General features: G+C 43.4%; 1 protein-coding gene across 6 annotated transcripts in view; it reads right to left on the reverse strand.

Moving 5' to 3' along the window:
• Positions 1 to 13,012, reverse strand: part of LOC130193448 (ephrin type-B receptor 3-like) — a 57,649-nt gene that overhangs the window by 21,884 nt on the left and 22,753 nt on the right. For all 6 annotated transcript variants that reach the window (XM_056413895.1, XM_056413893.1, XM_056413891.1 and 3 more), the window contains exons 2-3: positions 7,629 to 7,693; positions 2,668 to 3,340 (exon numbers count right to left, since the gene is read on the reverse strand). In XM_056413895.1, coding sequence (XP_056269870.1) covers positions 2,668 to 3,340; positions 7,629 to 7,693 — 738 coding nt within the window. The remainder of the gene's footprint in view (positions 1 to 2,667; positions 3,341 to 7,628; positions 7,694 to 13,012) is intronic.

Here is a 13,012-nt window from a genome sequence, read left to right on the forward strand (position 1 = left end):
ATTTCACCATACTTTTATCTAAACTAATCTGATGAAAACACTGCTAACCTTTGTGAATGCCCTTTCTCCATTTATAGCCGCTATTTGAAAGTTTATAACTCAGGTGATAAGTTGCAGACGTGGAGGGAAACACAGACAGCGGCGACTTTGGCAGGCTCCATATCTTTGATAAACTGTCTCGTTAAAAGATGAATGAGTTTGCTGCAGCGCTTAATAAAAAAAGATGAGAGCAGGTACGACAGGCAAAGTTTACAGAGGCCAGTTTATTAGCTGACCCACTAGTGCGTTAGCTCGTCAATGTCAAGGACACACTGTGATGTTTGTCCCTCTAAATGATAATCATCACCATAGATCCTGCGTTCTTTTTCACGGTCTCTGTTGAAAACAAGCAAGGTCGGAGGTCAAATCTACAGCAGACAACTTCCTGCTATACTTCTGTTTCCACTTTTGCAGTTCTTTTCTTTTTCTTAGTTCAATATTAGCACAACACCACCAGTTAACTTCACCGTGTACATAAACACTGAGTGTATTTGTTCTTCCACCATCAATCAGAGTTATCCACACCGCTAGAAGGAAATACTGCTCGATAAACAGATAAGAAACAACCTCGAGTTTTACCAGGTGGTGGAACAACTTCTCAGATTTCGTATCATCATGACCCATGTAAGTTCATTTAAGTTCACCCAATGTAAACTACCAGCAATTTATCAACTCCCAATGGAAGAGAGTGTGAGAGTTTTGAACATGTTGGCATAATGACATTTTTTAAGGAGCTTTTTTTTTAGGAAGGGCTGAAAGTGCTGATCAATAACTTCCAGTGATGAAAGGGGTCATCCTCTTCCTTTCATCAATTTCCCCCTTCGAAAAACGGCTCAAGAATGAGGAAGAAAGAGAGACAGGGGGCTGGAGGAAAAGAGAAGGAGAGGTGGAAGAGGAGGAGGCATAGAAAATGCTAATTTTGCATCCCCCCTCTTTCCCCATTCCCTTGTGTCTTATCCTAAGCTCTATGTTCATGCAGAACATTGAGCTTAAGGAACTGATTAGAATATGTGCTGAAATGCATGACGAGAAACGTCAAGAATATTGGGGGTGCAGAATGTGCAGCAAACAAGTAGAAAGGCTCATCCATTAATATGAATGCAGACATCCCTACTTTAACTCTTGTGGTGTATTAACGAGAGCAACAGCCTTCAGATTGAGAAGGGACGAGAGAAGGACAGAAAAGACTCGTGCAGAGAGAGTGAAGAAAGTGGAGAAAGCTGCATTTTGGCATGACGACAGAAAAGCCGAGAAAGGAGGAGTCATGGCGAAAGGATGATGAGAAATGGTTTTGGAGAAGAGAGTGGACCTGAGGAGAGGTGAAAGGAGAAGAGAAGAAGAGAGGTAGATTTATCCCTTGTGGTCTCCACTGAAGCTTGATTAGAGTATGTTTTATCAGGACCCAGTCGCCAGGGCTTTAACCTTGAGCTGCCAGGAGCAAACAAATGAGTTTTTAACCACATACACCATGCTTTAGATTTACTACGATCTCTCTTACACATACACACTCTCCTTCTAAAGGTGAGTACACATATTTAGGGTCTGCCAGAAGCTGCCACTGTAAAGTATCTACCCACTCTCTGGATGATCACCAGTATTGGTACTTAACTGAAAGGTCTTCTTAACCTCATATCTCACTGCTACAAGGAGAATAATGAGCCCTCTGAATGCAGGCAGACAAACCACACACAAACGGTACATTTGCAGACATCTCACATTTAACCCTTTGATAAATTACCCTACCAGCTCCCCTCTCTTTCTCTCTCTCTCATTCGGCGGTCTCCATTTGACCTGGGTACCCTAATTCTAATATTACGCCCCCATACGCCTCGACACACACACATTTTCCTTTATTCCTCGCTTTACTCGATGCTGTCACCTGCACTCTATTTCAGTCCAGACCTTGCTGTTTAAATTCACCTTGCTCTCAACCTCTGTGAACCTGTCATGTTTTTCATCAGACCTGAAACCATCACATTTTGCCCTCTTAGAAAAAGACAGCCTCCCCTGCATTTCCATTTATTTAGCGACGAGCTGCCAAGCAAAACTGAGGTCAGAGGAGTGAACAGTTGCCTGCTGACGGTATCATTTAGTGTTTATTATTCTACATTGACATCATTGGATAAATGTGTTAAAGAATATAGGCAAATAAATGGCTCATAATAATGTGGGAGATGGACAATCTAGTGATAGAGGCTGTGACATGTCGCCAAAACAATACCACTTCAATCTCTTCGACAATCAGTGTGTCCACAACATCCATTCGTGCAGATGAAGCGTCCTTCAGCAATACTTTGACCCCTTACTGCTCACTCATTATTATTCACCATGCATGCAACCATCAGATACTATTTGCCTAAAATGCAAATGTGACTTTTCTCAGAAGTTATAATGTGATACATTATTGATCACCATAGGGAACCCCCCCTCCCCCTCAGCAGGAAGGAAAGAAATATGCAAATAATAATACACCATTCTGTAGATTTGTAAAGATTCATTGGTTAGCAGGTACGATTCATTGGTTAGCAGGTAACATGGTAGGTGGACCTTGTGTACTCTGTTGAAGGCTGTCTCTCTAACCTCTAGATTAATCCACCGTAACAAACTAGCTGTTTTGAAAACACTCACCTTGACATTGGGTATCTTTTATTGCTGGTTCGAAGCCAGACGAGCAAGTGCAGGCTCCTACAGGAACCATCCATTCACCATCTCCATTGCAATAGAGCTTCAATGGCACAGACACCTCCAGAGCGTTGGGGACACAAGTTCCTGGCGCAATGACCAAGGAGGTTGCCTCGGCCCCAGTTGCTGTCTCAGGGAAAACGGCAAAGTTGGCAATGGTGGTGGAGCATTTTTTGTAAAGGACCCTCACTGAGATGAGCGACATGCAAGCACCAAGATCCTGGAAGGCCAAGTAGAACCCGGCTTTTGACAATGGCCCAAAACTTCGAATCTTTGTGTTTACCCGCCCAGACTCAAGCATAGAAAAGCTCTCATCTGGGGCAATGGTATCCACCTTTGCATAAGGGTTCTCCATCCAGAAAGGGCTGGTGGCTGTGGCTGAGTCCGAGTCAGATTCATAGTAGAAGAGGTTGAAGGTCTCTTTGCAGGAACCGGGGATGTTTGGAATGCTGTTGCAATCACGTACTGTGAATTTCATCTCCACATATACACGCAGCACATCCTTTCGTGGGATGAAGTCACTGCGTAGCCAGTTATTCTGGTTGACCTCACGTACATTGCAGACTTGATACGTCCGGATGGGGTTCATGGTATCATCGTAGCCACTCACCTCTTCCCACTGAAAATAGAGTAGAAGAGAAACATAAACAGGTCAGTGGCTATAAATATGTATTGATATCTTGGACAGATTTTTAGACAGTATATTTTTTGGGGCATTTTCAACAACATTCCCTTGCCTTTGCCATGCTACACTTTTCATCTCTGGTTAGTGGGGCCAGGGACGAGGATTGCAAATTCATCTCAATTACAGCAACCTGTCACCTCCTCACCACAGTGCCACTGCAGCATGTTTAGCTCATATCTGTTTGGAAGTAGCAGTCACATTGCTTCACAACCAATTACGCTTCAATTACAGAGCAATGATCGCAACGTCCTCTAATGAAGACGGCAGTTAACCTTCATGAATTTTGTTTTTACACTCCTCTATGTCTTTCAATGCTGCTACAGTACCCAGGGGATGAATTACTCAGGATGAAATGGGATAACATTTTCTAAACTTTGATTACTAGCTTCATTAAATAAGCGCAAGCAAACTCAACTTAAAAGCTTTACTTTGAGACACTGTAATCCAAGGGATTTTTCAATCTCGAATGAGGACACCAAGATTAAATAATTCCACTTCAAATAGCGATTCCTGTGAGTATAATATATATTTGCGCGTGTGTGCTGAGGGATCTGCTCTCCTTTCCTATCAGACAAAAAGAGTGCCTTTATTTTTTAACTAAGCCAAGGCCTATTAAGGTTATTTGCATGTGTAGCACCTTTCAAATAAGTGATTTGCAGTAGGCATAACAATGAATTAAATCATTTAAAAACAATGAGGAGGGAAATTCAAATTAACTCAATAAAACTAGATAAATATATAACAGTTTGAGTGCAGGTTCAGCTAATAAGATGTTCTACTTTACATGACTGTCATTGGACTTGCTACCTAAATCCATGAGATTGAACCTGTGACCTTCTGATTACAGGGTGGTCACATTACTCAGCCCCCCTGCCACCCTGAGAGACTACAATACTTAACTAATAAATGCCAAGACACGTCTATAACAAATGATGTGTCTGTGGTTGCACTCTCAGGACTGAAGTTTGCCTCGAACATTTGATTGAAGGCCCCAATGTGTTCGCCAATTGTTTCTATCTGAGCATCTTAATTGAGGCTGTGGTATGGATGTGGTGGAGAGAAGTCTATTCATCCAGGACCCTGGAGGCCGTGAGGGGGAGTGAATGGGTGAAGCTCGACGGTTGTATTAAAATGATGGCTTGGCGAGAGCGAAAAGGAAACGACAAGAGGGAATCGATAATCACTGACCAGGTCAATGGGATGGCTAAAAGGATGAAGTGTCAATGGGTATTTAGTTCAGTGTAATAAATCACCCTCTGCAAAAGAGCAATACAGCCAAGTGTTTGTGGTTGTGTGTATGACTTTGTGCGTGTTTGTTTAAACTTGCCTGTGTGAGTCTGTCTGCCAGAGTGTTTCCTTGCTCTGTGTGTTTGTTTGAGGGTATGTTCGTAAGGCTATGCGTCCTGTATGTGTGTGTTTAAAGAGAGGTCATCCCCCAGAGACACGCAGCAGTGGCCAATCACTCTGAGCGCCTGCTTACAAAGCCTGAATGAATTAAGTAGGTCATGTGAAAAAGGGTCAAGTTTCTTGGCATCAATTTCTAACAAGATTAATCGTAATGTAAGATTTGCGAGTCCACTCAATTTTATTTTTGTCCTTTCCAATCACAGCTTTTTTATTTTACTTTCTGATGACGATGAACAATACCTGTGGAATCCAAAAGCTTAAAGAAATACATGGCGACATTTTGACATTACTACGACTCTTTGGAAAGTGGCCCTCGTAAGTAGAAAGTAGATGCATGTTGTGCTGCAGGACTACCTGCCATTTATCAACCTTAAACAAGTTAATGAGACTTTAACATTTAAGTAACCTTGACAGCAACTATGATAAACTACTGTCCTTAGCTTTAGGCATAAGCTGAACTGTTGTAGCCCCCACAAGCTTTTTGTGCTTAATTCCGTTTGTTGTTAGTATGAATAAGCTCTCTGAGGCTCATTTTGAAGACATTTTCGCTTGCTCAAAACATATTTTAGCATGCTGTGGATCTGTGAAGCAGGCAGCGATACTCAAACAATAGTTATTATCTCCGCAAGCTAACAAACTTGGTATAATGTAGCAGTTTGGTTATGGAGGGGATTTTCCAACTTTATGAACCATCTGCTTTGGAAGACAAATTATATAGTAGATAGACAAACACAGCCAAACACGCACGCACGCACGCCCCCCCCCCCCTTCCCCCTCCGCCTCTCCCACACACACACATAATACAAGGAGACATAGTGACAATTCAAAATGCAAGCAAGAACATGAGTGCAGCTCGAGATGTCTAGGTTGAGGTGTCTACGTCACTGAAACACACAGATATGCATGATGCACAGATTCTGCAGGTTATTACAAGAGACAGATGCAGACAGCGAGATAGAGAAATCCACATCCCAAAGTGCAGACACAGAGGGGAAAGAGTACACACACACACAGACACACACGTATGTGATGGCAGTGCCTTGCACATATTAATAATTAGATGTGTCACAAATATATGCAGTTTATGTTTCCTCTCTGTATCTTTCTGTCAGATGCTTTATCTGTATGCGTTGTGCAATGCTGTGAAAAACACAGAGATGCTGTGACTCACACTAGACTGGACAGCATGCCTGTGAGAGTGTTCGTAGTCTGTGAGTGAGTCTTCTTCAAAGGTTTTTTCTAAGAATCCTTTTCTTCTCTTAAATGCTGTTTCCTTTTCTCTTCTTGGACACTTCTGTGGATTTTATTTAATCTTAGTCTTAATGTTCTCCACCTCCCTTCCAGCTATCACAGTTTTATTATTGTGTTGTCCTTCTCAGAAACAGGACGGTCCCATAGTAAGACCCCAAAAGCATACAAGTAAACTCATGCACAATATATTGTGCATTAAGACATAAAAAATACACCACGGAGGATTGTTTTTTTTTAAAGAGAAATATTTAAAAGGAGGATGAAAGAGAACTTGGGAAAAATCACCATCTGTGGAACATTCTGCTACAAAAAAAAGGCAGGAGAGAAACTCTTCTCCAGTCTTTTGGATGATAATGGGAAATCTGGAGCGCAAGAGGCTCCCCACTGTATGTATCTTTTAAAAAGGAGCATCTGTTTCGGGTTTGCTTGGGAAAGAAACGGGAGGCGTTGTGCATGAGACCGGTGGGAGCATCACTACTGCATTGTAGCCTAACGAGGAGGAGGGGGGGGGGGGGGGGGCAGCGGAAGGCAAAGGAAGATGAACGGATAGGAAGGGAGAGGGATGAAGGGGAAGGAGGGCACGAAAGGCTGTGAGGGCATTTGTCCTACTGATTGTTGCAGCTGAGTTGGCTTGTGTGTCTGGCTTCATTAGTGCTTAGTTACTTGGAAGTAAAAGAAGGGGAGAATAAGGAGGGTGGTCGAACAGCTGGGGTGGAATGTTCCTGCAACTACAGGGTAAAAACTAAATATAAAAAATGGGGGCCCACCTTTTAAAACACAAGGTCCAAGTCAGAGGGCCACACACAGGCAAGGGGAGGAGCGCTGGGGGTCTTTGAAGTATAGCTGAGGAGGGGTCAAGACTCCTCTTTAGGCTATTGTCGAGACTACATGGGAAAGCAATATGGGGCTGTCACTGGCACATTTTGTGTGCTAGATTTGGATGCAGAGGTGTGCAATGGGTCAACGTCAAGAAATATCGTAGATTAAAAGGAGAGTTAATGAGGAAACTGGTGTTTTTTTAATGTTATCAGTGCAATGGGTCAAAGGGAAGGGAACATCTGTGAATGAAATTGAATTGCAGTGTATCTTTGTCTGCTTGTTAAAGAAACGCATCCTGATGAATCCCAAAACATATTCTGTTGAGGGATTTGGCAAGGTCTGTGTGAATTTAAAGAGGCATGCAGACACACTGTGTGTAGAAACACAAGCACACACAAACACACTGAATGTACCCCTTAAATAAGTATTGAGGTGAAGTTACTGTCTACACCTGAACAACAAGGGTTATTTGGGAGTTTTTCCTGATCCGATGCGAGGTTTTGGGGCAGGGATGTCTATGTGTACAGATTGTAAAGCACTCCGAGACAAATTTGTAATTTGTGAAATTGGGCAATACAAATAAACTGAATTGAATTGAATTGAATTGAACATATATGTGAATTTAAATTATAAATCTAAAACAGTGTTTATGTTGCCCACACAATCCTCCCTTCTCTTCCACCATCTGTTTCTCTATTACTGAACCAGTCTTACTCTTCATGAACACACTGGACAGTGAACTCACCCCGGTCTCAGGGTGTGCAGTCCAGGCTAATTCTGTCGTGGCCCACTTTGTGTCCATCAGCGTCTCTGTGAACAGGAGCAGAAAGAAAACAACCAGGTCAGACAAAGAGGAACAGGGAGACATGCAAGGTCAATAGAACTTTCAATAGTTTTACAACAATGTCATAAAACTTGTAAAATGAGCCGCGGAGGAGATAAGAGGCTTTGACCAAAGTTGTTCTCAGATAACTGGGTGAATAAATGAACGATAGGAAGCGCAGACTTAGAACGATAATAGATTAAATTTGACAAAGAAGTCCTGTATGTCTGTGTGTGACAGGAAGACCGACAGACAGTGGGCGAGTGAGGCAGGGATCTAGGTGGGTGATCTCTAAAGTATTGTGTGACATTTTACTGCGGCTCCTTGTGTCTGGATAATTTGTTTCAATTAGAGGTTTGCTTTTTTAAAGGGGGAAGGAAACAACAGCGAGTCTCGCTGAGACACGGTTCCGCTTCCCACAGGGCACCGCAACACACACACTTGATAACACCCACATTTACAGTGGGTAACAGGTTGTAAAACTCTCCAAGATATACAACCCAACAGAAGACTTCAGTGAAGAGGGGGGCTATAAAGTTAGGTGTCACAAAAGAGGAGCTTTTGAGCGGAACAGAGGTCGAAACACTCCAATTGGATTCACTTTCGGACAATACTTGAGCACATATGCACATCAAGTCGACCGTACATTTGCGCTTGTTGTACTGGCACACACTAAGAAACACACACACATACACACATGTTTAAAATACACACAAAATGATGGACAGGATTCTTTCCTGTATATCCCTTCTTTCCTCTCCCCTTTTCACCTTCTTGTTTCTGGCAAAGACCATGTGTGAGGGCAGCAAAGGAACACGGTGAACGTTGACTCTTTTACTACCTGTTGCTCAAGGTGCAGCAGCCACCGTTATTATCTCAACCGCTGTGCTGTTCTACAAGATAATAAAAGATGATGAAACAGCCAGTGAGCTTGAACCGTCCCTCTTGGTGGAAGAGATGTTCCAACGCTCTTGACTCAGTTCACAGGATGAACCTGAGCTCACTTTGCTACTCAACCAACAACTCTGAGTTTTTCTCTGCCTTTATCTGCCTCCTTTTTCTTTGCATTTTCTTTGGTTCTGGTACACTGACGGGAAAAAGAACTTGGAAGCAAAATAAAAGAGTATTTTCTCTCTGTGCTGATAGTGGAGATGCTTTCAAACTAATCATGAATTCAGTCTGCTTTTGCGGAGAGCTCTATTTGCAATCAGATGCAACGAGCCACAGTTGTCTGTTGCGCAAATAAGGGTCTACTTGTGTTTTCATCTCACAAACTGTGTCAGTGCAAATTAGCTGTGGGACTTCCGCTGACTCATACCATGACAGGGTGTGATTTAAGACCATTTACTGACAGCTACGCAGGTAGGTAAGCCACTGAGGTGGAAATTATACACCTCCGCCGCCTGTTGTTTAGTATTATGACTGGCCCGTGTGTACGGTGTATTGGCTTGTCATTAGAGCTGACTTTGATGAAAATAACAACACGGTGAAACACTGATAGGCGGAGTCAAAGACAGGGGAGAAAAGGGGAGATAGATACAAGAGAGAAAGAACAAGAGCAGAAGGAGATATATGGAAAACACGAGCACACAGGTGTGCGGTCTGACTCAATTGTGTAGACAGTGGATCATTTGGAAGTGCAGGTGCAGCAGTTATACTTCTCTTCTCGATGCATCTGCATTGTTTAGCCCTACCAGGGCTGTGCTTGTGTGTGTATGAATGTGTGTCTATGTGGTGGTCTAATTGTGTGTGTTTGTGCATTAGAGCTTTGTATTGTGCCCAAAGTGGCTCACCAATCCAGAGTCAATGGGCCAAAGCAAAAGCACTGAATGACCCCGACCTCACTGCTGAGGTCGCTGCACCCTCTATGTCAGTGTGTATGTATGTATGTGTGTGTGTGTGTGTGTGTGTTTGTATACCACATGATATGTAATAGAAGTGCACTGCAATATTCATGACCGTGCAGCAAATTTAGACACCTGCACAGTGATTGAGAATACAGACAGAGACAAACGCAAACTATAAAGGAAACAAAACACACTAGAAAACAAAGTGCTATGCTCGAACCAACCGTTTCTTTGTGCCAAACTGACAAACCCTGTGCTATATAGATGATCAAGGATGAGACAAAGCCAAAGATTTAAGAGCGAAAGGTATTTTTTTAAGCAAATAACCTCTGAAAGCTTTTAAGACCATGCTGGCGGCTTGCCTAATAGGCTCGGCCAAGTGAGAGAGAAGAAAAATAGATAGAAAGAAAACCAGTCGGACGAGTTGGGGCAGAAACAGCCATTGTGTGACGAAAAGATCCTCCCTATTACACAGGCAGTGCTCTCATTTGCCTTTCAGCTCGATATGTTTTACGTCACCCTCCAAATCCTGGAAATGTAAAATGAGAGAGGGGAGGATTGGAGGTTGGAGGGAGGGGAAAAAGCAAACTGAGTGAATCAAGCAAATGAACATGCAAATGTTTTGCTATGAGACAAACAGAGTGAAGCCAACAGATGTGGGAGGTAGCACTGGATCAGGATACACAGATGCATGAGGCTTCTTAATCCATCTTCCTTGCACGCGCTCTCACTTCTTTCTTATTTGTTTATTAATCTCTCCTCATCATCCATTTGAAACGATGGATCTAATTCCTCATCTGTCTTTTCATCTATCCCCCTGTTGTGACTCACTTTCACTGACTACTTTATCTTTCTTCCTTCCACTCGGAAGTTATAGGTCTGACTTATTTTCACTTGTCTTTTCCTCTTCCTCTTAATTTTCATCTTCCTTCCTTTGCCGATCTCTATATCCGCGCTTGTGTTTTCACGCTGTGCGTTGATCGATGTGACTTATGGGGTACAGGGGAATTTTTTTAAACCTCCCACCGCTTACAAAGACTATTCAATTAGAGAGTTACTGTTTGAGTAACCTGGGGATTGCTGCAGTAAAGTGGTATTTATGATTTAGGTCACATGCACCTGGGATTAGCATAACAAACATGTGGAGGAATGGCAATTGCGTTTTCTTTGCTAGCTCTGATTGTGTGAGAAAAATTGCAGGAATACAAACAGGCTTGTGGAGATCATATGCAGGCAAATACATGCAATCACGCACACACGCGAACCAACACTCTAATCCAGTAATGACAGGGCAGGCCTAATAACAGGGGAGGGCACTGGAGCATTAGTCCCTGTGGCCGAATCCAACTCACACACATAAACACACACAAACACACACACGGGTACACACCCCCACCCCCACACACAAACACCTACACACACAAATACACACACACAGCCCCCACAGTTACAGCCTCCTCAAATATGTCTTTGTTCAAACAAGAAGACTTCTTAAAGAAGAGAAAAAGGCCCAAAGAAGAAAAGGGGAAGAAAGGCTATTATTGAGAGAGAGAGGAATGTGCAGTGGTTTCACAGGGCCCGAGTGGCAAGGAGCAGACAGGTGAGCGATTTAGCTTGGATCATCACGCAACTAGCTTTAGCTTTTTAACATGCTCGTCTTTGTTAACGTGACCCCGTCAGATGACAACAGAAAGATAACTGAACCAAACACAAAGATATGTCTCGACAACCGTGGGGATACAATTGTTCCGGACACGCAAACAGCTGACTTAATCGCTCCCTGTTGGCTTGGTTTCCTGCTATAAGCACAAAACAAAATGGCTTCCTCTCATTCCAGCTTTAACTGCTGTATTAATGACACATAATGATAGCGAGATTTTGTTTTCTGGCAGAAAGAAAGTAATGAAAAGAGCAAAAACTTCAAAATCTCCCCGATGACTCTTTCCCGAAACCCTTCCCTTAGGCTACTCCACCAGTTAATTATCTGCTCCCCACCTCTTCCCAGAGTTGCTTGTGTTGTATTCTCCTGCAGTCAAACAGACCAAGCACATGGCAACCTGGCATGGGGTAGCCACTCCATTAAAATACTATGCCGTCTGGTTGCCAAACACTTGAGTCTCTGTTTAGCCAGAGAAACAGTGAAATGTGTCAACACTGAGAGCGAGGACCCCACGCTCAACTTATTAGCGCTATTAGCCTGATTGCTTTCTGTGCTATCTTTGTTGGCTCCACTTTTGTCAACCAGCATGGTGCAGAGGAGGGGGAAAAAGAGAGCAGGAGGTGCTAGATGCTATTCAAATTCAAATTGTCCAAGTAGCCTTTTTGCCTTTGTGCAGGGCCAGAGTGCGATGATTAGGAGAAGTCCCCTCCATTTTATGGCGAGGCCTCCGCTTCAGCACCCACACAACACACACACACACACACACACACACAGTCACGGTAATTGGTTGCTGCGACATGGACAGGCCAAGGAGGTGATTCCTCTGTGGAATTCCTGAACGGACTCGCCTCTCATGACAACCCCCACCCCCTTTCAATCTGCACACACACACACACACATACACTCAAACATACTTCACCCCACTTCCACTCACTGTCAGTCATCCCACAAAGGCTGTCACACTATAGGTTTGTCCTGTGTGTGTGCGCTAACAGGGTTACGCCGTTGATGCCTAGGACATAAGCTCAATTTCCACCATTGTGTCTCTTATTTTTAACTCAAGACTCTTTCCTATCTCACTCAGTGTAACTCTTATGTCATCTCTCCCCATGGGGAGGTCTAATGAACGCAGGTCTTTGACCTTTGCATTTGTCGCTGGGCCCCTGCCCCTCAATTATTTCCCCCTTCTCAAAAGATACCTCGGGGCCTGGTCCTATTTGGGTTTTCTGGTCTGTCTGCTTGGCTTATCATGTCTGCAGAGGCAATTTCTGACAAGCAGCTCTTACCAGATAACTCTAGGACGTGTGATGAATAAACAAAAAGAAATACAACTATGTTCTTTTCTGTCAGAGACTTTATGGGAGCAGATCAGAGAAGTTGAAATGGAAAATAGCTGTGATCACAGTAAGGAGGACATTGTGAGCTTGCACAGCCGCTTCTTGAAATTACATATCTGTGTGAGCGTGTGTAACTGTGTGTGTTTGCTGCAACCAAGGAGTGTATTGCCGTTTCAGGGGCTCATGAAGTCTAGTCCAGTTCCTGTGCCGATGTACTGGGCCTCTTTGTCTTTACCCACAGTTCTTTCTTTTTTTTTCTTTCTCCCTCTCTCCCTATCCCCTTCTCTCACTGACTCTCCTAATTACAAAGCTCAGAGGATCTGACGAACAGGTAGCCCTAAGGGCAGCTGTCTACAGAACCAGGTGTGCCTTCGTGTGTGTATGTTTTAATACACGTGTGTCAGCAAGTGTGTGTTTGAATGACTCGGTGCATATATGTGTACAAGTTTTTCTCAGTCGCTG

This window comes from Pseudoliparis swirei, chromosome 5 (assembly GCF_029220125.1).
Source record: "Pseudoliparis swirei isolate HS2019 ecotype Mariana Trench chromosome 5, NWPU_hadal_v1, whole genome shotgun sequence".
In the NCBI taxonomy this organism is placed as follows: Eukaryota; Metazoa; Chordata; class Actinopteri; order Perciformes; family Liparidae; genus Pseudoliparis; species Pseudoliparis swirei.